A 24,429-nucleotide genomic window follows, 5' to 3' on the forward strand; every position below is an offset into this window, starting at 1 on the left:
TTCTTTCTCTTTCTTTTCTGTATTTTTTTTTTTTTTTTGGCAGTTTTCCCCTTCCTTTTAGTTTCCTCCATCCTTTTCGTTTGTTTTTTTGTTTTATTTTGCCTTGTTTTTTTCTTAGAAACATTACTAGGTCACAAGGTCAAGGGAGGGAAGGGTCCAGACAAACCAAAAAAAAGCTTATTGCGAAGTGTTGATTCTATCCTAAAAAGCCCCCCACCACCACCAAAATAAAGGACCTCCTGGCAAAAAAAAAAAAAAAAAAAAGCTAGGATGCCTGCGATTACTAATCCTATCACTCTTTTTGGTCTACTTAAAGTATTCTTTACTTCTTGTAACACCTGTATTCCCTTGTCAGAATACCAAGGTCTTGTTACATTAACAGGAATCATAACAAATGCTGGTTGTTTAAAAATCATAACTCTATCAGAGGACAATTCTGAAACACAATTAGACAAAGTACAATTGTTACATGTAACATTGAACATTTCCTCAGCCCATGTAATATTTATGTCTCCCATTAACATAGCATAGGGTGGAGTAACACAAGCCATGACCCTTCCCTTTGGGAGGGAAGAACTATCATTCCTGGGGGAGGTGACGCTCACTCCTCCCATGGCTGCAGCAACTTTCCATAAGTAAGTCTGTTGGAAGCCCTCATCAGACCACCAAAGTCCAGCAGAGAGTCCACCAGTCCAGTCATTGTTCCATTTACCACTCCCTTCTGCTCCAGGATTTCCTGACCAGTCCTTAATATGCCTTTTAGTTCCAGAGATGTTACACATGATGTAAGCAGTCCCAACACACCTTTTCCAATGCAAAGACCTATTATACCAAGGTGATGGTCCCTCTGGGGCAAAAGCATCTGGTGACTAGGCTCCTCTGACTTGATTCCATGAGGGGAGCCAAATAGAGACTTGTGAAATATATCCGTGACTTGCCTTTTTCCCTTTATCTGCTGAATGCTTTACAATCACATTCCTTGGTTGAATTTTTAAACATCCAGTTACTTCTGTTTTAGTTAGGCATATAGGAATACCAGTGACATGACCGGTATAATTGACTCCAAATTTCTGATGAGCCTGCATATTCCTACTGGATGGCGTGCCTAGTAAACGAGTATTTTTTTTTTTTGAGGCACATACCTTTTATTCCCTATAAGCATAGGTTTAGCTGTTCCATGACAAATATTCAAAGATTACTTTCTCCAAAAGATCACCAAGCCAAACATTTGGCCATACTTCTATTTCTACATATACTATAAACATACAATACATGCTACAAAAAAACACATTTCTTTAAAATTTAACTGTCAAGAAAGTGTATAGTGTTATAATACAATGGTAAATGTTCATATTTTATTTCAAATTGGTTTGCTTATCACCCATTTCAAACCATTAATAGTGAAATGTAACTTGTGGATAATTAAAATCTATTTGCTTTATTAATAAACAATTCCAACAAATTAATAAGAATTAACCATGTCAAATATTAGTATCCAAAAAATGGACTTTTGCAGAAATGATTATATAAAATATAGCAGCCAATTTTCAGTTTACTTTGCTCTGTGACAATGTACATATGCATTTGAATAGGATTCTAGCATTTGCTTTTTTTGGAAGATATTTATAAAAAGTCCTTTGATTTCTTGAGGTCCAGTAACTGCTTCACCCAGCCAAATGCAACCCAACAGTTCGTGTAATGGCTCTGGACACTAAGTCACTGAGCAATTCTTATGATTTGGGTAGAGATGCCTATTCCACTAATATTACACACAATGAGGAGATATCACAAGCTAATATCAAAGTCAAAGGCAAAATAAAAAACAAACATTCTGATCAGTTGTGACAAGGATCTTCTTCAAATATTTTGGGTGTCATACTTCCAGGAAGAAAAGACCGAATGTGTATTTGGATTTTATAGTTATCTATGCTAACTGAAAATTCAACATAGTAGTAGATGGAATTATTTTGAGTATTGCAAATCTGTCCATCCAACATTATTGAGCATCCACTGTGCATAGCACTGTGCTAACATTTTAAAAATTGAGTGTTTACATTTTTGTCAAGCATTACTTTAGTGTGAGGTCAAAATGTATTAAATTAGCATCAACTCATTAGTTTGCCTATAATAATGTACATATTCTGGTGCCACCTGACTTCCCTATGTCATGTCACACGCTTCTGCGCTCTGCTCATTCTCTCATACACAACACCTGCACATGGCTGTGCTAAGCTATGTGCTGATCCCTGCAATGCCATGATTTGGTGCATGTCCAAAGAATGCAGACTGATCATATGTTATGAACCTATTCAGGACTAGAAAGGTAGACAATTTTCTAAAATGAGGTCAAGGGAAAGTAGAAGGTGTTTCTATTGGTCACACCACACCAGAGACCACTAAGTGCTTTCACTGACTGGAAACTAACTTTGAAAGTTCCATGTTATAGTCTTAACAAGAGCCAGATCATTTTTGGTTTCATAGGTCTATTCTTTGGAGCACCTGACCCCATATAAACCATTCTATATTTGTAAACTAACCTGGACATAAAAAAATGAAAGGTATTTGTAATGTAATGTACTTCAAGCACTATTCTGGTCATGTAAAATGAGTAATACATAAGTAATTTATGACCGCTTCACACATTTTTCAAAGTATTAACCCTCTCTATCTCAAAGTCAAAACTGCCTTTTTTTTTTTTTTAAACAAGTTGCACATGATGCAGAGGGCAGTATTTGGCCCTAAAACCTTCCATGGAATATGGTAAGTGATTGGTCCTTCCACTCCATCTAGAATCTGAGAATTCCAAGTGTCCAGTTAGCACTTGGGAGAGACAGCCCTGCTGGAACCCCACTATCAGCCAGGAGTGTCTTTAGCTGCTGTAGCTGTGTGCAACTACTGTCCCCTTGGGGCAAAATAGGGAACTTGGAGTTTGACTGTCCACTGAGTGAATCCAATACTTGCTTAAAGCTATGCACTGAATAAAGTGCTCTGCACATCCTGCTTCTCGTTTGGAATGAAAATATACACTCTTCTAATAATTAGTGCCTGGGGGAAGAGAATGACAAGGATTGAAAGAATACAAGAGAATGTGTGAAGCACTGACTGAGAAGGAAGACAAATGCCTCTACTAGTGTTCTCAGAGTGCTCAGGATTTGAAATGTCAGAATGAGTCACACACTGGTCATGTTCCATAAATGAAAACAGGATCCCAATGGGGACTGTTCACATGGTGCATGGTTACTTCATGGGGAGGAAGGGCGCAGTCTACTACATTTGATAGTGCGGTTTGAGAATGAAAACAGAGCCCCTCAGTCAGGGTAAGCAGTGCCTAAAGCTCTTGCTGTTCATCAGTTCTCCACAGGTTGATGTGCACTGCCTGAGAGAAAGGCGGCCAGACATGCATCCTTCTCATGCGGCATGCCCACCACAACCTCAAATTGCCAAATCAGAAGTCAACCACAAAGCCCTCCAGTTTCATACCCTGAATAAGGTATATAAGACTAGAAATGGAGTAGTTCACTCTAAAAAAGTATTACAGGTAACAGAATGCTTATATAAACTAGACTGCTTTTGACACCTGTAAGAAAATTGTATAGATGGCAATTGGGAAGGAAAAAAAAAGATTGTTCCCATCTGTCAGCAAAACCGTTGAGCTATACTCAGCTGAAGTCCTCATCAGGATTCTGTTGATCCAGTAGACGGACATGTGTGAATGGGAAGTGACCTCGTTTGCCATTACACTCCCCTTCCCACTGACCACTCACATTAATCTTTGTAACCTTTACCAGCTCACCGACCTCCAATCAGAGCCAATATTGAGGCGGGGGCAGGTCTATACTTCTCCAAGTAAGGGACTGGAATCATCCCCCTCTTTTCTTCGCTGTCCTCTGCATTCCACCATTGCTCTTCAGGCTTATCCCAGATTTTCAGGATGTCTCCTTTCTTAAAGGGAAGATCTTCTTCATCATTCCCATTAAAGTCAAAGAGGGCTTGGACATATTCTGTCTCCTCCTGCCTGAGAATCACTCCACCCTGCCTAGATCTGGAAACCGGTTCTATCAATGTTGTAGTGTCCAAATAATGTATTTTGTAGAATTCCAGTAAAGCAGGCAATGAACCAAATTCTTGATCTCCTATTCAGAGTCTGGAGGGACTCACCCCAGCTACTCCGCTCCTCCGAGTCGAAGTTGCCCGCCATGGCCGCCTCCGCGCCTTCACGCTGGGCGCCGCCGCCACGCGCGCCCCTCCAGCCCTGGCGCCCGCCACCCAGTGGACCGGCTCCCGGTGTCAGCCTCACAGCAGCGCCCGAAATGGCGGCCGTAAACAAGTATTGTTTACCAAGACTATAATTTCTCTATCTTTCCAAGTTGCTGGATGTAAGATGAGTGGGTCAGGAACATAAGCCCAATACAGCTCACTGTGGAGCATCGGGAGTTGAATCCACGTCATCAGGAGCAGAGGCATCACTCTTCTGATGTTCAGCCCCTGCGAACTGGACCAACCTCTCTGGCAGCCACCTGGCATTGTCAGCGTCCTGTGGGAAAACACAAACATGCCCTCTTCCCCATATTAATACCGTGTCGGGGCCATGCCATTGTCCATCAATGGGGTCCTTCCATCTAACCTGAGCATAACTGTCCAATGTTCTAGGATGCCATAATCTGTCTGCAGCAGATGCATCCACATTTAAAAAATTTAAAATGAAGAGTACATGATTTAAAGCATTCTGTGGTGGCCAAGGATATAACTCCCCCTTTTTTATTTTTTGTAATTGATTTTTTAAAGTTCCATGGGCACGTTCAACAATTCCTTGTCCCTGAGCGTTATAAGGTATGCCTGTTTTATGAATAATTGATAATTGAGTACAAAAGCGCTGAAAAGATTGACTACTGTAACCTGTACCATTATCTGTCTTTATAATTAATTAATTAATTAATTAACTGCTACAGCAAACCATTTGATGCAATGTGCTATGACATGTGTAGTAGCTTCCCCAGTCTGTGCTGTAGCCATCAGAAATCCTGAGTAAGTATCAATGGATACATGAACATAATTTAATTTTCCAAATTCAGGAATATGAGTTACATCCATCTGCCACAGATGATTTGGTTTTAATCCTCTAGGGTTTATTCCATACTGAGGAATTGAGTGATATTCAGGACAGGTATTACATTGTCGCACAATTTGCCTAGCAGCTTCTCTAGTAATTTGAAACTGCTTTCTTAAACTTTGACTATTTTGATGATGTAAATTATGAGATTTTTGAGCTAATTCCAATTGAGATATACCTATGATCTCTGTGGCCTTATCTGCCATATCATTTCCCAATGCTTAAAGACCTGGAAGGCCTGAATGAGCTCGTATGTGACCCACAAAACAAGGATGAGAGCGAGCATGCATGCATCTTTGTATTTGACTAAACAAATCTTGCCCTTGAGTATTAGCAGTTTCAATACAAGTCACAGTTTCAAGTACCTGTAAAGCTCTAGCAATATATTGACTATCAGTATACAAATTAAATGGAGTTGCAGCTAAAACATTAAATACTGTAGCTACAGCTCTAAGTTCCACTATTTGAGCTGACGCTGGGGGAGTAAAAAATGAATGACTATTCTTGAATAACATATGCTGCTTTGCCATTAGAGGATCCATCTGTAAACACAACTAAAGCATCTTCAATAGGCTCTGCCCTGACTGTGCGGGGGGGGGGGGGGGATGAAGGAATGAGAATTTACAAATTGCAACAACTTGTCTTTAGGGAAATGATTATCTATAACACCAGGATAATGTGCAAAAGCAATAGCCCAAGAGTCCACATTTTGAAATAGCCAATCTACTTGTTGTTTTGTAAAAGGAACCCCTATAATAGCTGGTTCCTTACCAAAATATTTTCTAGAGTTTACTTGAGCAATTTGAATCAAACAAGCTACTGCTTCATAATAAGGAGTCAACACTCTAGCAGGAGAAACAGGTAAATGTAGCCACAATAGAGGTCCTTCTTGCCATAAAACTGCAGTTGGAGTGTGTTCAGTGGCCAGAACATATGCAGCCCATCCCTGAGAATAATCTATATATTGAATTTGTTGTTTTTCAATAGCTTGTTCTACTAAGTCTAATGCCTTACGTCCCTCATCTGTTAACTGATGAACAGACTTTGGATTTGGATCTCCTTTTAAAATGTCATATGACCCAGCTATAGCACTCCTAGGCATATATGCAAAGGACTCATCTCATTTCCTTAGAAGTACATGCTCAACCATGTTTATTGCTGCTCAATTTATAATAGCTGGGAAATGGAACCAGCCTAGATGTCCCTCAACAGATGAGTGGATAATGAAGGTGTGGCACATTTATACAATGGAGTTCTACTCAGCGGTAAAGGAAAATGAAGTTATGAAATTTGCAGAAAAATGGATGGACCTGGAAAGTATTATACTAAGTGAGGTAACCCAGGCCCAGAAAGCCAAGCGCCACATGTTCTCTCTCATATGTGGATCCTAGCTACAGATGATTGGGCTTCTGCGTGAGAATGAAAATACTTAGTAGCAGAGGCCAGTAAGGTAAAAAGGGGACATAAAGGGTAGAGAAAGGAAGGGAGGAGGATAATTAATAGGTTGATATTGTATATATGTAATTACAATGATTGTAATGGGGAGGTAATATGATGGAGAATGGAATTTCAAATGGGAAAGTGTGGGGGTGGGGAGGGAGGGAATTACCATGGGATATATTTTATAATCATGGAAAATGTTAATAAAAATTAAAAATAAATAAATAAATTAAATTAAAAATATATATATATATATAAATGTCAAAGAGAGGCTTTAATTCTCCAGTACTAATTCTTAAGTGAGGTCTAAACCAATTAATATCTCCCAAAAGCTTTTGAAAATCATTTAAGTTCATAACCCATCTTTCTTGAGTTGAATTTTTTTGTGGGAATATGGTTTTTGGATATAATCTGTGTCCTAAATATGAATATGGTTTGAACCTTATTTGGAGCTATAATTAATCCTTTCTTTTTTAAGGCTCCCTGTAAATGTGAGTAAGCTGTTAATAATAATCCCTCTTGTTTGAACACCAGGAGAATATCATCCATATAATGAATAATATATACCTGAGGATAGGCCTGTCTAGTCTTTGTTACAGCTTGAGCCACAAACTTTCGACACAAGGTGGGGCTGTTAGCCATACCCTGGGGCAATACTTTCCAATGATGTCTTTTCATAGGCTCCTTAAAATTGATAGACAGCACACTAAAGGCAAATCTTTTACAATCTTGAGGAGCAACAGGAATAGTATAAAAACAATATTTTAAATCCAATATTATTTTATAAGTATCTTTAGGAATAGCAGAAGGCATAGGCAATCCTGGTTGCAAAGGTCCCATCAATTCCATTGTTTCATTTACCTTTCTAAGATCCTGTAATAACCTCCATTTTCCAGACTTCTTTTTTATAACAAAAATTGGAGAATTCCAAGGTGAATTTGAAGAAGTTTTGATATAATTCATCAGGTCCTTGCCTAATTTTTATTTATTTTTTGTTGTTTATTTATTTACTTGAGAGCAACAGACAGAAAGAGGCAGACAGACAGAGAGAGAATGGGCATGCCAGGGCCTCCAGCAACTGCAAAGAACTCCAGACGCGTGCACCCCCTTGTGCATCTGGCTAACGTGGGTCCTGGGAAGTTGAGCCATGAACCGGCGTCCTTAGGCTTCACAGGCAAGTGCTTAACAGCTAAGCCATCTCTCCAGCCCCCTTGCCTAATTTTTGACAAATCTTCAGTCCCCCTCCCAATAGATGGAAGTTTACACCAAGCCTTTTTAGCTTGTGCATTAACCTGAGCATAAACGTCTACATCAAACTTCAATTGATTCTCAAGTTCCCAATATGGTCCTTCTCCTGCCAGCATATCAAAAGTAATAGGTACCCCCTGAGCCTTCTGCTATTCCTAAAGATACTTATAAAATTATATATAAGCCAAAGAACCATGGTTCGATTCTCCAGGACCCACATAAGCCAGATGCAGAAAGTGCCACATGCATCTGGAGTTTGTTTACAGTGGCTGGAGACCCTGGTATAGCCATTCAATCTCTCTTTCACACACACATGTGCCTCTCAAAAATAAATAAATAAACAAACAACAAAGAAAAGAGATGCTGAAGTGCATAGAGCTGGATGAGCGGCCGAAGGCCATGGACCAGGAGAGCACAGTGAACCCCCAGTTTGTGCAAAAGAGCATGGGTTCACAAGAAGATGATTCAGAAAACATGCCCTCCAGTTATTCCTGAAACTAATGCTCATCCTGAGTTAACAAAACTGTCACCTTGAGCACAGCAAGCATGAAGAGGGGCAGCGGAGAGTTTCATGATGGTTCCACCTGGATATTCAGAAGTTCAGTTTTGTTTTGACAGCTTCAGCCCTACGTGCTTTCAGAAAACCATTATCTCTGTGAAGAAAGGGAAAAATAACGTTGATTTGTTGTGGACTTATTTATCCTAGATCATTGGTATTATTGCATTAAATTTACCTTAAAAAAAAAAAGATTTATTTTTTTGAGAGGGACAGACAGAGAAAGAAGCAGAGAAAGAGAGACAATGGGCACACCAGGGCCTCCAGCCACTGCAAATGAACTCCAGATGCATGTGCCACCTTGTGCATCTGATTTACTGGGGAATTGAGCCTCAAACCGGGGTCCATAGGCTTCACAGGCAATGGCTTAACTGCTAAGCCATCTCTTTGGCCCTAAATTTACCTTTTTGTTTTAAAAAAATAAAAAGGAAATTAAAGAAAAGGAAAACAAACAAAAAGAAGAAAAAAACCTAGTAGGTGGCTCATGCTTTTTTTTTAATTGACAACTTCCATGATTATAAACAATATTCCATGGTGTAACTCCCCCCCCAATTTCCCCTTTGAAACTCCACTGTCCATTATATCCCCTCCCCCTCTCAATCAGTCTTATTTTGATGTCATGATCTTTTCCTCCTATTATGGTGGTCTTGTGTAGGTAGTGTCAGGAGGTCGTGGATATCCAGGCCATGTTGTGTCTGGAGGAGCATGTTGTAAGGAGTCCCACTCTTGTACATTCTTTCGACCACCTCTTCCACAATATTTTTTGGTTTTTCAAGATAGGGATTTGCTCTAGCCCAGGCTGACCTGGAATTCACTACATAGTCTGACTGGCCTTGAACTCATGGGATCCTCCTACATCTGCCTCCCCAGTGCTGGTTTTAAAGGCATGTACAACCACGCCAGGCTTGGCTCATGCTTTTAATCCCAGCACTCAAGAGGTTGAGGCAAGAGGCTGACCATGAGTTAAAGGTCTGGACTCCAGAATGAGTTCCATTTCAACCTGGGCTAGAAAGAGACCCAGTCTCAGAAACAAAGCCTTGTAAGCTTTGGAGATTGATCTCTAGGCAGAGTCCACAGTACTCTAAGCCAGGGGACAAAACATGGATGGGAAAGTCGTTCTGAGTGGGAGTCAGTTCTAGCAAGTACAGACCCCCCCAAACTCAAGGTTCTCTGAGATATCACTTCCAAAATAAATTGTGAACACGTTACATCTGATTAAAAAAAAAGGGGGGGTGCTGCTGGAGTGACGGCTTACCTGCAAAGCCAAAAAACCTAGGTTCAATTCCCCAGGACCCACATAAGCCAGATGCACAAAGTAGTACATGCTTCTGGAGCTCATTTGCACAGCTGCAGGGCCTGGGGTGCCCATTCTATCTGCCTCTCCCTCTCTCAACTAAATAAATTAATTAAAAAACAGAAAACAAGCCGGGCATGGTGGCCCACACCTTTAATCCCAGTACTCAGGAGGCAGAGGTAGGAGGAGCACCGTGAGTTCGAGGCCACCCTGAGACTACTTAGTGACTTCCAGGTCAGCCTGCGCTAAAGTGAGACCCTACCTCGGAAAACCAAAGGAAAAAAAAAAGAAAACGATGAGGAATGGGCCGTGATAGGTTCCAACTTGTGATTTTAAGCGTTCTCTAGCATTTTCAGGCTCCACCTCAGCCTTTAGCCCCACCCTCATACTCGCCCCGCCCCCTCAGTAGGGCCCTCCTAGTTTCCCCAGAAGTGGGCGGGTTTGTGAGCGTACTGGGTCGCGGCCGCAAAGCTTGTCGGGAGTTGTAGTCGTAGCCGGAAGCCGATACAGACGCGCGGCGGCATGTGGCTCCGAGTGTTGCTGGGGGAGGCCCGCGTGGTGGCTGGAGGATGCCGTGCGCTGGGTTCTCGTCGATGCTTTCGTTTCTCCCCGCAATGGACACCTGAGAGCAGCCTGGACCTCCGGCGGAGCCTACATGCAACGGCGAGGAGAGCTTTCCCGCTCATCCCCATTGTGGTGGAACAGACGGTACGGCGGCTCGGCGGGGACACGCTTGTGCGGGGCTAGGCTGCGCGGAACTCTCACTTCTTTCTCTGCAGGGTCGCGGCGAACGTGCCTATGACATCTATTCGCGGCTGCTGCGGGAGCGCATTGTGTGCGTCATGGGCCCGGTGAGCGTCCACCACACCCTTCTGACCTCCCTGATCCCTAACTGCCTCCCTGTCTCGGCCCTTGAAGCCAAACACTTAAGGCCTCTCCTGAAGCGCAGGCCGGCCCCTAACCTGCGGTTCTTCTGTCTCAACTCCAGTGCTGTGATGACCTGCATGAGTCACCACGCTTGGCTGTACCAAGTGTCTGTCAGTCAGCTATCACTCATCTGTCATCTGTATTCCCTCTCACATTACTATGTTTCTAGGTTTTTCATTAGCAACAACTTTGCAGTTTTATTATTATTATGACTATTATTTGAAAGAGAGAGAACACATGCACCAGTGTGCATTTTACTTTTATTACATGGGTACTGTGGAACTGAACCGGGTCAGCAGGGGTTGCAAACAAGTGCCTTTAACCTCTTGTTTTTATTTTTGAGGCAGGGTCTCACTCTAGTCCAGGCTGACCTGGACTTTGTAACTACCCTTCCTCAGCCTACTGAGTGCTGAGATTAAGGTGTGAGCCACCTCACTTGTGCTCACCTTTCTTTTGAGACAGGGTCTTTGTGGCCTGGAGCTCAGGAATTTGGCCAGACCGCCTGGCCAGCCACCCCCAGGCAGCTTCTTTTCTCTACCTCGCATTACCGATGGTTGACACCATATCCAGCTTTTGTTGTCCTCTGTGTGTGTGGGGTGGGGAAGGGCGGGATGCGCAGATGTGCACCCCATGCACACGTGTGAAGGAAAGAAGCATGTTGGGTGCCCTGCTCTATCACTCTTCTGCCTTATTTCCTCGAGGCAGTCTCACTGAACCTGGAGCTCCCCATTTCCGGTTAGGCTGGCAGACAATAAGCCCAGTGATCTAGAGTTACAAGCATCACCCGCCTTTTTCTGTGGGTGCTCGGGATGGGTCTGAGGTCTGCTGGCTTGCAAGGCATGCACTTTACCCAGTACCTTCCAACCCCAAAGCTACTCTGATTTCTTTCTGGTGCCCACCTGACCATCCCCTCCTGTGTTCTGAACTTTCTGGATCCTGACACGCGCCTCTCCCTCCGACACACAGCCGGAATTCTGACTGACTCCCCTTACTCGGTTCCACTCTTCACTTTCTGGTTCTCAGGCCTGGGTCTTAAACTTACTATGTGCCACCTCCAACCTGAGGACACCTCCACCCTCTCCCTACAGATCGATGACAACGTTGCCAGCCTAGTCATCGCCCAGCTACTCTTCCTGCAGTCCGAGAGTAACAAGAAGCCCATCCACATGTATATCAACAGCCCAGGTGAGTGGTGGCCCCCTGTGCTTGGGGGAGCAGGTGTGGAGCTTCTGCCAGAATCCCACAGGGTCTGAAAACCTTCAAAAGATTGCTGAGCCTGGCTTTCTTTCTTTTTATTTATTTATTAACTTTTAATTATATGATTGTAATTATACAATTACATAAGATTTTCAAATGTAACAATATGTATCAAAAGCTACATATGTGTGCAAAATTTATAGGCCATTATGAAGCTTTATCTTAATACTTCAGGAAAATAAAACATTCAATTAGTTCTCTCAGCTTTATAAATATACATTTTAATAAAATATCAAGAGATCAGATACTGATTGGTCAGTTCTGAGTCTGGCTTTCTTTTCTTTTCTGTTCTTTTTTGTTTTTGGTTTTTCGAGGTAGGGTCTCACTCTAGCCCTGGCTGACCTGGAACTCACTATGGAGTCTCAGGGCGGCCTTGAGCTCACGGTGATTCTCCCATCTCTGCCTCCTGAGTGCTGGGATTAAAGGTGTGAGCCACCACGCCCAGCATGAGTCTGGCTTTCTTATATAGCCCAGGCTGCCCTGGGGCTCATTGTGAGCCAAGGATGACCTTGATCTCCTGATCTTCTGTCTTAGCCTCCCAAGTGTTAGGGATGACAAGTGTGTGCCAACATGCCCAGATTCACACATAGTTTGTTTTTTATTTTTTATTTTTATTTTTATTTTTTTTTTGTTTTTTTGAGGTAGGGTCTCACTCTGGCTCAGGCTGACCTGGAATTAAGTATGTAGTCTCAGGGTGGCCTCGAACTCATAGTGATCCTCCTACCTCTGCCTCCTGAGTGCTAGGATTAAAGGCATGCGCCACCACGCCCGGCTTCACATATAGTATTTTATCACCTTTGTCTGCATTTTATTCATTAGTTCATTCATTTTATTTTATTTCATTTGAAAGAGAAACATAAAGAGGCAGATACACAGAGAGACAATGTGCACACCAGGGCCTCTAGCTACTGCAAACAAACTCCAGATGCATGTGCCCCCTGGCTTTGCATGGGTACTGGGGAATCTAGCCTGGGTTCTTTCACTAAGCCATCTCTCCAGCCTTTTTTTTTTTTTTTGTTTGTTTTTGTTTTTTTGAGATAGTGTCTGCTCTGGCCCAAGATGGCCTGGAATTCACTGTATACTATCAGGCTGGCTTTGAACTCATGGTAGTCCTCCTCAGTGCTGGGTTTAAAGATGTGCACCACTATGTCTGGCTAGTTTGTTCGTCTTTATTTTTTGTATATTTGTATTTTTTGTATATATTTGGAATGCTGGGATTATAGACATAAGCCACTGCTCCCAGCTGACTTTGAACTCCTGGTCCTCCTGTCTCTACTTTTCAAGTGCTGGATGACAGGCATGGCATACCAGGTGTATGTGGTGTTGGGGACTGAATCCAAGGCTTTGTGCATGCTAAGCAAGCACTCTGACCACTGAGCCCCAGCCCCCTACTACCAAAAATGAGGACAACCTATTTTTTTAACTTTTTTATTTATTTATTTATTTATTTATTTGAGAGCGACAGACACAGAGAGAAAGACAGATAAAGGGAGAGAGAGAGAATGGGCGCGCCAGGGCTTCCAGCCTCTGCAAACGAACTCCAGACGCATGCGCCCCCTTGTGCATCTGGCTAACGTGGGACCTGGGGAACCGAGCCTCGAACCTGGGTCCTTAGGCTTCACAGGCAAGCGCTTAACCGCTAAGCCATCTCTCCAGCCCTGTTTTTGTTTTTTTTTAAACATATTTATTTATTCATTTATTTGAGAAAGGGTCAGAGATAGAAAGAGAAAGAATGGCACGCCAGGGCCTCCAGCCACTGTAAATGAACTCCAGTTGCATGTTCCCCCTTGTGCATATGGCTTATGTGGGTCCTGGAGAATCGATCCTTTGGCTTTGCAGGCAAAGGCCTTATCTGCTAAGCCATCTCTCCAGCCCTTGTTTTTCTTTTGAGGCAGGGTCTCTCACTGTAGCCTAGGCTTACCTGGAATCCGCTCTTTAGCCTAAGGTGATCTTAAACTCACAGTGATATTCCTACCTCAGCCTCCCGGTGCTGGGGTTAAAGGTGTGAGCCACTGTACCTGCTTGTTTGTGCTGTTTTGTTTTGTTTTGTTTTTTAGATCTAGCCTGAAATTCACTTGCTGGGATTAAAGTGTGGGCTATCACACCCGGCTCTGTTTTTGCTTTTCAGTGTCTCACTCTTTCTTTAGCCTAAGCCCTGTCTGGGACTTTCACCAGTCCTCCCACTGTAGCCTCCTGAGCTGGACTGATGGAACAGGAGCCATCACATGCAGCAAGAATGGCCATTTTCATTGAGCACTTACTGTACCAGGCACTTATCACAGAACTGGGTTCAGTGTGCTTTCTCTTTGTCCTCACTGGAAGCCCTAGTGTTAGGTGAGGACATGCACTTACCTCCAATTTCTGTAGGGAGTCTGTCTCAGAGAGGCTGAGTAACTTGGCCTAGGTCACACAGATAAACTGCCCATCCAAAATTAAAGTTCATACCTGGGCAAGTTGGTGAGAGACCCCTTTCCTTGTAGCCACCACTCTCTTCCCCTTGGAAAGGTAAACTGTAGGGTCCCTTTGGTCTCAAGTATGTGTGTAACCAGAGTCAGCCAACTTGGAAGTGAGAACTCTGCTCACTTGTGTCACCTTTCGTACTTGTAGGTTTTAATTAATTAATTTAAAAAATTTTTATTTATTTGAGAACGAGAGAGAATGGGTGCGCCAGGGCCTCCAGCCACTGCAAACGAACTTCAGATGCCAGACGTATGTGCCCCGTTGTGCATCTGGCTAACGTGGGTCCTGGGGAATTGAACCTGAGTCCTTTGGCTTAGTAGAAAAACGCTTTAACTGCTAGGCCATCCCTCCAGCCCTCATTAGTTTATAAGCAGAGAGAGAGATAGAAGACAGAGACAAAGAGAGAATGGGTACACCAAGGCATCTAGCCACTGCAAATGAACTCCAGGTGCAGGCATCACTTTGCATCTGGCTTATATGGGTACTGGGGAATTGAACCCAGGCAAGTGCCTTTAACTGCTGAGCCATCTCTCCAACCCCTCATGCCTGTGTTTTGTTTTTTTTATTTATTTATTTATTTATTTATTTATTTATTTATTTAATTCATTTATTTGAGAGAGATACAGAGACAGGTGGGAGGGTCAGAAAATGGGCACACCAGGACCTTCAGCCATTGCAAATGAACTCTAGATGCATGTGTCACCCTATTCATCTAGCTTATATGGGGGATTAAACCTGGGTCCTGGGCTTCACAGGCAAGAACCTTAACCACTAAGCCATCTCTCCAGCCCTCATGCCTGTGTTTTAAAGGACTGGCTTGATTCTTTATTTGCTCCCTGCCCACAGGTGGTGTGGTGACCTCAGGCCTGGCCATCTATGACACAATGCAGTACATCCTGAACCCCATCTGTACATGGTGCGTGGGCCAGGCTGCCAGCATGGGCTCCCTGCTTCTAGCCGCTGGCAGCCCTGGCATGCGTCACTCCCTCCCCAATTCCCGCATCATGATCCACCAACCCTCTGGGGGCGCCCGGGTGAGTACCAGGTCTCTTGGGGTGCAAGAGAGGGTGGAAATCAGATGTGGGTGACACTTTTTTTTTCAAATGTCTGTTGGAGTTACAGTGCAGTGGTGTGTGCTTGTGTAATATGACCAAGGTTCTGGGTTCTGTCTCTAGCACTGCAAATAATAATACTAGTAATAATAAATGAACACATAGACTAGAAGGAAATTCGGTGAGGAAGTCGGCCTCATGGTGACAAGGATCTAGTAATGGGTACACTCTCTAGGGCTTGCCAAGCCCACTTGGAAGCTGGAAGCCTGAAGCCCAGGGAAGGCTCTCACAGCCCAGCTCCCCATGAGGGGCTCCTCTAGTTCCAGCCTTCATCTTCCCCTCCTGGGCCATCTCTCAGGGCCAAGCCACAGACATCGCCATCCAGGCAGAGGAGATCATAAAACTCAAGAAGCAGCTTTACAACATCTATGCCAAACACACAAAGCAGAGCCTGCAGGTGATCGGTGAGTGCTGTGCCCAGCCAGCCCCAGCATCCCTTTTTCTCATTCAGCACCCCCTGTCCTAAGCCAGGCTTTTCTACCTGGACATCATAGTAGGTAGGGTCTCACTCTAGCCCAGGCTGACCTGGAATTCACTATTTAGTCTCAGAATGGCCTTGAACTCATGGTGATTCAGCTGCCTCTGCTTCTCAAGTGCTGAGATTAAAGGTGTGCGCCACCACTCCCGGCTTCCAGTCTTGTTCTTACTTGTTTCCTGCATCCCCAGAGTCAGCCATGGAGAGGGACCGCTACATGAGCCCCATGGAGGCCCAGGAGTTTGGCATCTTGGACAAGGTTCTGGTCCACCCACCCCAGGACGGGGAGGATGAGCCAGAGCTGGTGCAGAGGGAACCCACGGCAGCAGCCACTGAACCTCCCACCCCAGCAAGCTCCTGAGCCACACCAGTTTCCAGGAAAGTGGAGGGCCAGCGAATGTATCCCAGACTGCTTGCTTTTCAAGGCTGAGCCCATAGAAGACCCTGGAGGAACTCTGGACTTGGGGTGCTTTCATGGGTGGTGGCCTAGCTGAGACACTGTGATTTTTAATTAAATCTTTATGGTGTTTGTTCTGTCTGAAAGGCCTCCCCTCTGCTGTGAGACCACCAACCCTCTGCTCTCAACGACTCCCAAGACTTGAGGCATCCCATCTTTAGCATACCCGCTGACTACCACATCCAGGCTTATTTATTAGAGAAATATGGGCATACCAGGGCCTCTAGCCACTGCAAACAAACACCAGATACGTGAGCCATCATGTGCATCTGACTTATATGGGATCTGCAGAATTGAACCTGGGTTCTTAGGGTTTGCAGGCAAGTGCCTTAATAAGTAAGCCATCTCTCCAGCCCTTACATATTTGAGGCAGCATCTCATGTAGCTCAGGGTGGCCTCAAGCTCGCTGTATAACCAAGGATGACCTTGAATTTATGATCTTTCTGCCTGCTTCCAGTACTGGGATGACCACCACACCTGGTTTAGGTGGTTCTGGTATCAAACTAAGGGCTTTATGTGTTCTGGGCAAGTGCTCTGCTACCTGAGCCCCATTTCCAACTTGAGCATATGTTCTTGTGAGAGTGGATAGTAAAGAGTCAGGTAGCTGGGCTTGGTGGCTCAGACCTGTTATCCCAGCTCTGGGGAGGCTAAGGCAGGGGGAATTGCTAGCCTGGACTACAGAGTACGACACTGTCTCAAAATAACCACCACCAGCCCAGCCTAGTGACACACCTTTAATCCTAGCATTTGGGGGGCAGAGGTAGAGGAGCGCTGTGAGTTTGAAGCCAGCCTAGACTACAGAGCGAGTTCCAGGTCAGCATAGATCAGAGTAAGACCCTACCTCAATAAAACATCACCACCAAGGTGGAGAGGAGCCTGGACTCTAGGAATAAAGGGGGGTGACCCATGAAGGGTTTTGACAGGGATAAGGCAGATGACGGTGGTATCTGAGCAATTAGGTGCAAGACGAAGAAAAAACTTGGTGCCCAGTGTGGGCTCCATTTGGCCTAATCAGATGGGAACTAAGTAACTTTAGCAGGATGGGAAGTGGTCAGATTCAACCCTAAAGAAGATAGAGCTCCAAAAAAACAAGCCGGGTGTGGTGACACACACCTTTAATCCCAGCACTTAGGAGGTAGAGGTAGGAGGATCGCCATGAGTTCAAGGCCACCCTGAAACTACAGAGTGAATTCTAGGCCTGAGCTAGAGTAAGACCCTACCTAAAAAAAAATAAAGTCTGGGTTGCTTGAGACCCTGTTGCCAATTAAAAGGGGGGGGGGGTGCTGGAGAGATGGCTTAACAGTTAAAGCTTAAGGATGCAGGTTTGATTCTCTCTAGGTCCCACATAAGCCAGATACACAAGATGGCGCATGCATCTGGAGTTCCTTTGCAGTGAGTAGAGGCCCTGGGGCTCCCTCCCTCCCTCCCTCTAATAAATAAAAAAAAATACTTCATCAAAAATAAAGAAAAGGGCCGGGCGTGGTGGCGCACGCCTTTAATCCCAGCATTTGGGAGGCAGAGGTAGGAGGATCACCATGAGTTCGAGGCCACCCTGAGACTCCATAGTGAATTCCAGGTCAACCTGGGCTAGAGTGAGACCCTACCTCGAAAAACAAATAAACAAAAAATAAAGAAATAAAAAATAAAGAAAAGCCAGGCATGCTGCTATATGCCTTTAATCCCAACACTCTGGATGATGAGGTAGGATGACCACCATGAGTTTGAGGATACCCTGAGAATACAGAGTGAATTCCAGGTCAGTCGGTTTCCAGAGTGAGACCCTACCTCGAAAAACCAAAAATAAATATTGTTTGAAAAGTGTGTGGTGGTTCATGCCGTTAATCTCAGGATTACATACAAGGATGGCAGAGTTCCAGGCCAATCTGGGCTAGAGGGGCACCCTGCCTCATGGAAACAAAAGTGGGATGCTGGGACTGTCGCTGTAGCTCGGTTAATACACCGCATTACTGGCGTACTAGAAGCCTTAGATTCCATCTCCTGGCGCATCATCCCAGTATTTGGGAGGTGGAGCCAGGAAGGTCAGTTCAAGGTCACCATCCACTGTACAGCAAGTTACAGGCAATTTGGGTCACAGGCGACTTTTAAAAAAGAAAAGGAGTTGCCATTTCTTTTGCCTCAACCCTATTTGGCCACACCCCATAATTATGGCCTTGACTCCTGAACTCAATGACGCACATCAGCCACGCGCCCGCTGAACGGGGCTTTCCCAGTAGTGGCTAGGGAGGCCAGACTAGAGTGCAGCCCCAGCCAGTAAGATCCAGCTTCCTGTGCTGTGTCCAGTAATGCGGGAGAGGGCGCGTAGACAGCCAATAGCATGAGAGGATGAGCCGAACCAGCCAGTCCCATTAACGAGGAGGCGGGACTTGGGCACAGCCAACTGCTGAGCGACCAGAGCGGCCCCAGCCAATGGCTGCGTGCGAGGCCCATGGCCGGCTCGGGCCTGGTGCGGGGTGCGGGCGCGGCGGTGCTGAATCGCCTGCGGGGCGCGGCGGTGGTGCGGCCCGGCTTCCTAAGTGCGGCGGAGCAGGCTGTGCTGAGCGCGGAGCTGGAGCCCGAGCTGCGCCGCAGGCGCTATCAGTACGACCACTGGGACGCGGTGAGAGGCGGGGCCTAGAGGGCGGGAGGCGGGGCATAGATAAGGGAGGGGCGGGGCCTAAAGAGGGTGGGGCCAGTGAAGGCGGAGCGAAGATAGCGAAGGGCGCGGGGATGGGCGGGCCTTTGCGGGGTGGTGCTTGGGCCCGATGGGGTGGGCAGGTTAGGGGCCTGGGGGCGGGGCCTCAGGATTAGTTCTCTGGGTGGTAAGGACATAGGGGCGCGGCCTAAGCGGGTCGGAACTAGAGCTGAGAGCGGATGAGGCGGAGGGATAGATGGAAGTTTGACCTAGTCAGCAACGTTGGTAGCCGCCCCGGGCCTGAGTGAAGGAGATTTGGTTTCTGGGCTGGGCAGTGCTGCTGGGCGGTATCTACACCAGGTCTGTGCGGGCGTGGCCGGCGTGGGGGCCGAGCTTGGGCTTTAGATTTCGTTGGGGCGGTTCCTAGGGTAGGGGGTGGGGCTTGAGTAATTATGGGTGATGACTAGGCAGTGGAGTTTTTGTGTGGGGTGAAATCCTGCTGGGCATGGATTTGGGCATGAATGGGGTGAAGGATTTACATGTGGGCGGTTCCTAGAAGGACGGAGCCTGGGCCAGTGTAGGTGGACAGGGCAGTGGCCTGTTGAATGGGGAAAGAGCCGGTATCTTAGATGGAGCGACTGGGGAGTTTTGGAATGGGGCAGGATCATGGGAGGGGAGGTGCTTGAAAGAGGCAGAGCCAGGAGCTTTGGGATGGGGCCTGGAATCCTGAATGAGATGGGCTAGGGCCTTGCAGCGGATGGTTTTTAGAAATGGGATATGTGAAGCCAGACTATGTCGAGGAGGACCTGGGTGGTGCACCTAGAGCACAAGAAAAAGACTAGAAGCTGGGCGTGGTGGCACACACCTTTAATCCCAGTGATCGGGAGGCAGAAGTAGGAGGCCATGAATTTGAGGCCAGCCTGAGACTACATAGTAAATTTCAGGTCAGCCTAGGCTAGAATGAGATCCTACCTCGAAAAAACAAAAAAGAAAAAGACTGGAAATGAGTTAGGATGATAAGTGGAAAGGAGCTCTGGAGCTGAGGGTTGTTGATGACTGTGATGATGGTGCAAGCTCAACCAAGAGGTGAGACAGTTGAGTACTGGGGTGTACCAGGATTGGGGACTGGAGCCTGGGGTATAGGTGAAGGTTTGTGACCCCCAATGGGGCCAGGTTAGAATTGTGAGTTGAAGTCGGGGTCCAGGGTCATGCTGGGTTTGCATCTTGTCTTGGGCTCTGCTTTTCTATGCCTCTGTTTCACTGTTTCAGGCTTAGACGTTTCCAATCTTGACCCAGGCTCTCTCTCTGTGCAGGCTATTCATGGCTTCCGGGAGACAGAGAAGTCCCGCTGGTCTGAGGCCAGCCGGGCCATCCTGCAGCGAGTACAGGCTGCTGCCTTTGGCCCTGAGCAGACCCTGCTGTCCGCAGTCCACGTGCTAGACTTGGAGCCGCAGGGCTACATCAAGCCCCACGTAGACAGTGTTAAGGTGGGCAGACGGAAGCTAGTGCCTCAGAGCTCCTGTAGGTGGGGGATGGGCAGGACAGCCAGACTGATTCCTTACTGTACCCCTCTTCCAGTTTTGTGGAGACACCATTGCTGGCCTGTCCCTCCTGTCCCCCAGCGTCATGAGGCTAGTGCACACCCAGGAACCGGGTCAGTGGCTGGAACTGCTCCTGGAGCCAGGCTCCCTGTATATCCTAAGGTACAGCCAACCCGGTGGCATACCAGATGCCTGTCACATGCTTCTGACCCTGCTGGTCATCAGACCCAGGGTAGGCTCGGGATGCCTAAGGGAGTAGGGCTGTCCTACAGTCACCCACTCAGCCTGTTTTTCTGTTATAGGGGTTCAGCCCGGTATGACTTCTCTCATGAAATCCTTCGGGATGAAGAGTCCTTTTTTGGGGAGCAGAGGGTCCCCCGGGGCCGACGCATCTCTGTGATCTGCCGTTCCCTCCCTGAGGGCACAGGGCCAGGGAGGCCAGAACAACCACCCCCAGCTTGCTGACCCCTGGACTTGTGCCCTGGACTTTGGGTTTGCTTGTAAATAAAGTTGGAGGAGGAACACCACCACATCAACATCCTTGCATGACTGTGCTGGTGCTGGGACCTGTGGGAGAAACTCAGGGTGACACATGCACACACAGAACCATGGTGACTTTCATGTGCCGGGACACACATGGCCAGAAAACCAGTTTCTTTATTGTACTCATGGGTGGCGCCCCAGTCCCCTTTCCCCTCCCTTTTGGCCAGTCAATACGTGTCAGCTCAGCTTAAGTATCATGTCGTGGCTGCTCCATGTTCATGGCTCTGGGACACAGGCCTGACAACTCTCAGCCACCACAACCGCAGGCAGCTGCAGAGAGCTGGGGCAGCCGTTGCCAGCGGTGGCGTTCGTCAAGGAAGGCCACATCAGCGTAGCGGGTGGGCCGGCAGCAGGGCCGGCCATGGGCTCGGCCTTGACCACGCAACCTGGCCAGGGTCAGGCTGTGCTGGGTGCGGGCACCACGGGGACAGCTGCCAGCGCAGTAGCGGAAGATGACCTTCTCCTCTGAGGTGTAGCCCAAGCCCAGCTCGGCCACGGGCAGGGTCAGGCTCCATAGCTGGCACTGGCTGGCTGGGGCTCTGCGTAGGCGGTCTTGGGGATGGTGGGCACCTGGTGGAGGAGGAAGGAGAGTACACTGAGACAGGGCAGGGATGCTGTGGAAAGAAGCTGGGAAGTCACCCATGGCTCTCTGGGGGTTCTTACCCTGAGGTGGCCTCCAGGTCCCTCTGGCCTCTGCTGTCTTATTAGATGAGAACGCTCTCTCAGCCACTGGAGGGTCAGGACTCCAGCAGAGTACCAGCTGCAGTGACAGAAGCAGCAAGGAGATGAGCAGGAGCCTCCCTGGGGCCATGGTGACAGACAGGTCTTGATGACTGGTGGCCTGAATTTATCCCCTGCCTGTTTTGGGAATTAACCTCCTCACAGCCAGGGGAAGCTACCCACAGTCCTCAGCTTGTCCCCATATCCTCAGGTCTTGTCATACCTGTCCTTTGAAGAGTTAAAGGCTCACTCCCACCCCACGTAGCCAGACATTCCACAGACCAGCTTCCAACACCCCCGACGCCCCCTGATTTATGAGTGTCATGTCAACAGCCAGAGCCAAGACTGGGCCAGCCACCAACCAGCTATTCCCCACCCCCTGCTATCTGGTGAGGGGCTCTGTGGGCCCCTCATTGAGGCTTCCCTACAGGAAGGCAGGTGTGGGGCTTGGAATCCTGTGGGTGTGCCAGGTGGATGTGAGGGGCTGGACAAGACACTTGGCCGGTGAGGCTCTCCAGGGTTCTTTCCATTATGGCTGCCACTGGGAGGATTAAGATATCATGCCCCTATCTCCGGGCCTGGCTGAGCCAGCATCAAAACAGGAAAAGGGTGAGGCTAGAGGGTCAGCCAAGGACCGGGGTCCTGGCGGGGTGGGGTCAGAGAAGCCTAGAAGCATCAAAGCCCCAGGGGGAAACTGAGCTCCACCAAGTCTAATACTGGTCAGGGTGAGACACAGGTTCTGTGGGCTTCTACAGTCAGCCCAGTGTGAGCTGGGAGGTAGCCATGTAATGTTAGGGTAGTGGCTGTCACCAACAAGCTGCCTACAACTTTGGAGGCAAAGGAACACAAGTGATGGTGTGTGGCGTTTTTCCTGTGGCTGTAACAGTATGCCATCTTGGAGTAGAGAATGCTTTGGTCCAGTAGCCACAGCGACTTCACCGTGGAAACGATACAGGTGTGTAGCCATGATAATGGATTTTTGAAGCTCCCTAGTAGATGGGTGAGAAGGTTCACAAGACCCTCACCTGGGATTCCAGATATTGTTCCCTTCTGCCCTCTCCCCAGCTGCAAATGATCTGGGGAGATGATAGATTAAATAGGAAGTAAAGTTCCCTAGGAGGACTCCATGACATAGCTTCCATGAGGTCGCCACTCCTGGATGTAGTGGTACTTTGTAGTGAGGCAGCTGTAGGCCAGGGCCACAAATCCAAAGCTGGGGGTTGGGGGCCTGCTTCATCCGGTAAGAGCGATCCTCCTACCTCTGCCTCCCAAATGCTGGGATTAAAGTTGTGTGTCACCACACCCAGTGAATCCTGAGTTCTTATCCACATTAGCAAAAAACTCAGGCTGGGGCTTACTGATCAGCCAGTGTAGCCAAAAAGAAAAGAGCCAGATAACGCAGCACAAGAGGCCGAGGTAGAATGGCCTCAAGTTCAAGACCGGTTGGGTACATAGTGAGTTCAGGGTTAGTCTGGTGTACATGAGACCTTGATTAAGAAACAAAACAAAAAAGCCGGGTGTGGTAGCGCACACCTTTTAATCCCAACACTTGGGAGACAGAGGTAGAAGGATCACTGTGAGTTCTAGGCCACCCTGTGAAAACAGAGTGAATTCCAGGTCAGCCTGAGCTAAAGTGAGACCCTACCTCAAAAAACAAAAAATAGCCAAGCACAGTGATGTACCCCTTTAGTCCCAGCACTGGGGAGGCAGAGGTAGGAGAAATGTGATGAGTTGCAGGCCACCCTGAGACTACATAGTGAATTTAAAGTCAGCCTGGGCTAGAGTGAGACCCTACCTCAAACAAAACAAAACAAAAAATAGCCAGTTGTGGTGGCGCATACCTTTGGGAGGCAGAAGGAGGAGGAGCACTGTGAGTTTGAGGCCACCCTGAGACTACATAGTGAATTACAGGTCAGCCTGAGGCAGAGTGAGATCCTAACTTGAAAAACCAAAACATAATAAAATAAATAGAAAAGAAACAGGGTTGGAGGGATAGCTTAGCGGTTGAAGTGTTTGCCTGCAAAGCCAAAGGACCCAGGTTTGATTCCCCAGGACCCATGTTAGCCAGATTCATGGGGCGCACGTATCTGGAGTTTGTCTGCAGTGGCTGGAGGCCCTGGCACACCCATTGTCTCTCTCTCCCTCTTTATCAAATAAATTAAAATACTGAGCTGGGCATGGTGGTGCATACCTTTAATCCCAGCACTCGGGAGGCAGAGGTAGGAGGATTGCCATGAGTTTGAGGCCACCCTGAGAATACAGAGTGAATTCAGGTTAGCCTGGGCTAAAGTGAGACCCTACCTCAAAAAACCAAAAACTAAAAAAAACATATTAAGTATTGCTGAAGACTCCACATACTTGGGCTGCAAGGCCACTGAGAAATCCTGCTGGAACTGAGCTTATAACCTCCTCCATGTAGACCAGCTGACAGAAAGCTGGAAGAAGCCATTCTGCATGGAGTTCAATGGGAGAAAGAGAAGTCACCAGTGAAGATACTCAACAGTGGACAGTGCAAGCCTTATATTTGGCCAGCCAGGCCAAATGAGCCAACAGGTGCAATCTACCATGGTGGAAACCAACTGCCCTCTAATTGGACTGGAGGTCCACTCCATGGGAGGGAATACATCCCTGATACTGAAAACCTACAACAGGGGTAG

The 24,429-nt window shown here is 46.9% G+C and overlaps 3 protein-coding genes and 1 pseudogene across 3 annotated transcripts; 2 read left to right on the forward strand and 2 right to left on the reverse strand.

Annotated features, from left to right (window-relative positions):
* Positions 1–1,419: 1,419 nt before the first annotated feature.
* LOC123455043 lies at positions 1,420–7,192 on the reverse strand (annotated as a pseudogene).
* A 2,932-nt stretch (positions 7,193–10,124) lies between these two features.
* On the forward strand, positions 10,125–16,417 carry LOC101612344 (caseinolytic mitochondrial matrix peptidase proteolytic subunit). The gene is made up of 6 exons (XM_004655002.2): positions 10,125–10,356; positions 10,428–10,499; positions 11,664–11,760; positions 15,139–15,326; positions 15,703–15,808; positions 16,071–16,417. Exons 1-6 carry the CDS (start codon positions 10,171–10,173, stop codon positions 16,238–16,240), a joined length of 819 nt encoding a protein of 272 aa, XP_004655059.1. The 5' UTR covers positions 10,125–10,170; the 3' UTR covers positions 16,241–16,417.
* A 2,365-nt stretch (positions 16,418–18,782) lies between these two features.
* On the forward strand, positions 18,783–21,045 carry Alkbh7 (alkB homolog 7). The gene is made up of 4 exons (XM_004655003.2): positions 18,783–18,953; positions 20,282–20,455; positions 20,547–20,671; positions 20,812–21,045. Exons 1-4 carry the CDS (start codon positions 18,783–18,785, stop codon positions 20,972–20,974), a joined length of 633 nt encoding a protein of 210 aa, XP_004655060.1. The 3' UTR covers positions 20,975–21,045.
* An 87-nt stretch (positions 21,046–21,132) lies between these two features.
* Positions 21,133–23,369, reverse strand: Pspn (persephin). The gene is made up of 2 exons (XM_004655004.2): positions 21,716–23,369; positions 21,133–21,622 (listed from the first exon to the last, which is right to left on the reverse strand). Exons 1-2 carry the CDS (start codon positions 21,861–21,863, stop codon positions 21,300–21,302), a joined length of 471 nt encoding a protein of 156 aa, XP_004655061.1. The 5' UTR covers positions 21,864–23,369; the 3' UTR covers positions 21,133–21,299.
* Between the last annotated feature and the right edge of the window lie 1,060 nt (positions 23,370–24,429).

Source organism: Jaculus jaculus, chromosome 15 (assembly GCF_020740685.1).
Source record: "Jaculus jaculus isolate mJacJac1 chromosome 15, mJacJac1.mat.Y.cur, whole genome shotgun sequence".
Classification (NCBI taxonomy): domain Eukaryota; kingdom Metazoa; phylum Chordata; class Mammalia; order Rodentia; family Dipodidae; genus Jaculus; species Jaculus jaculus.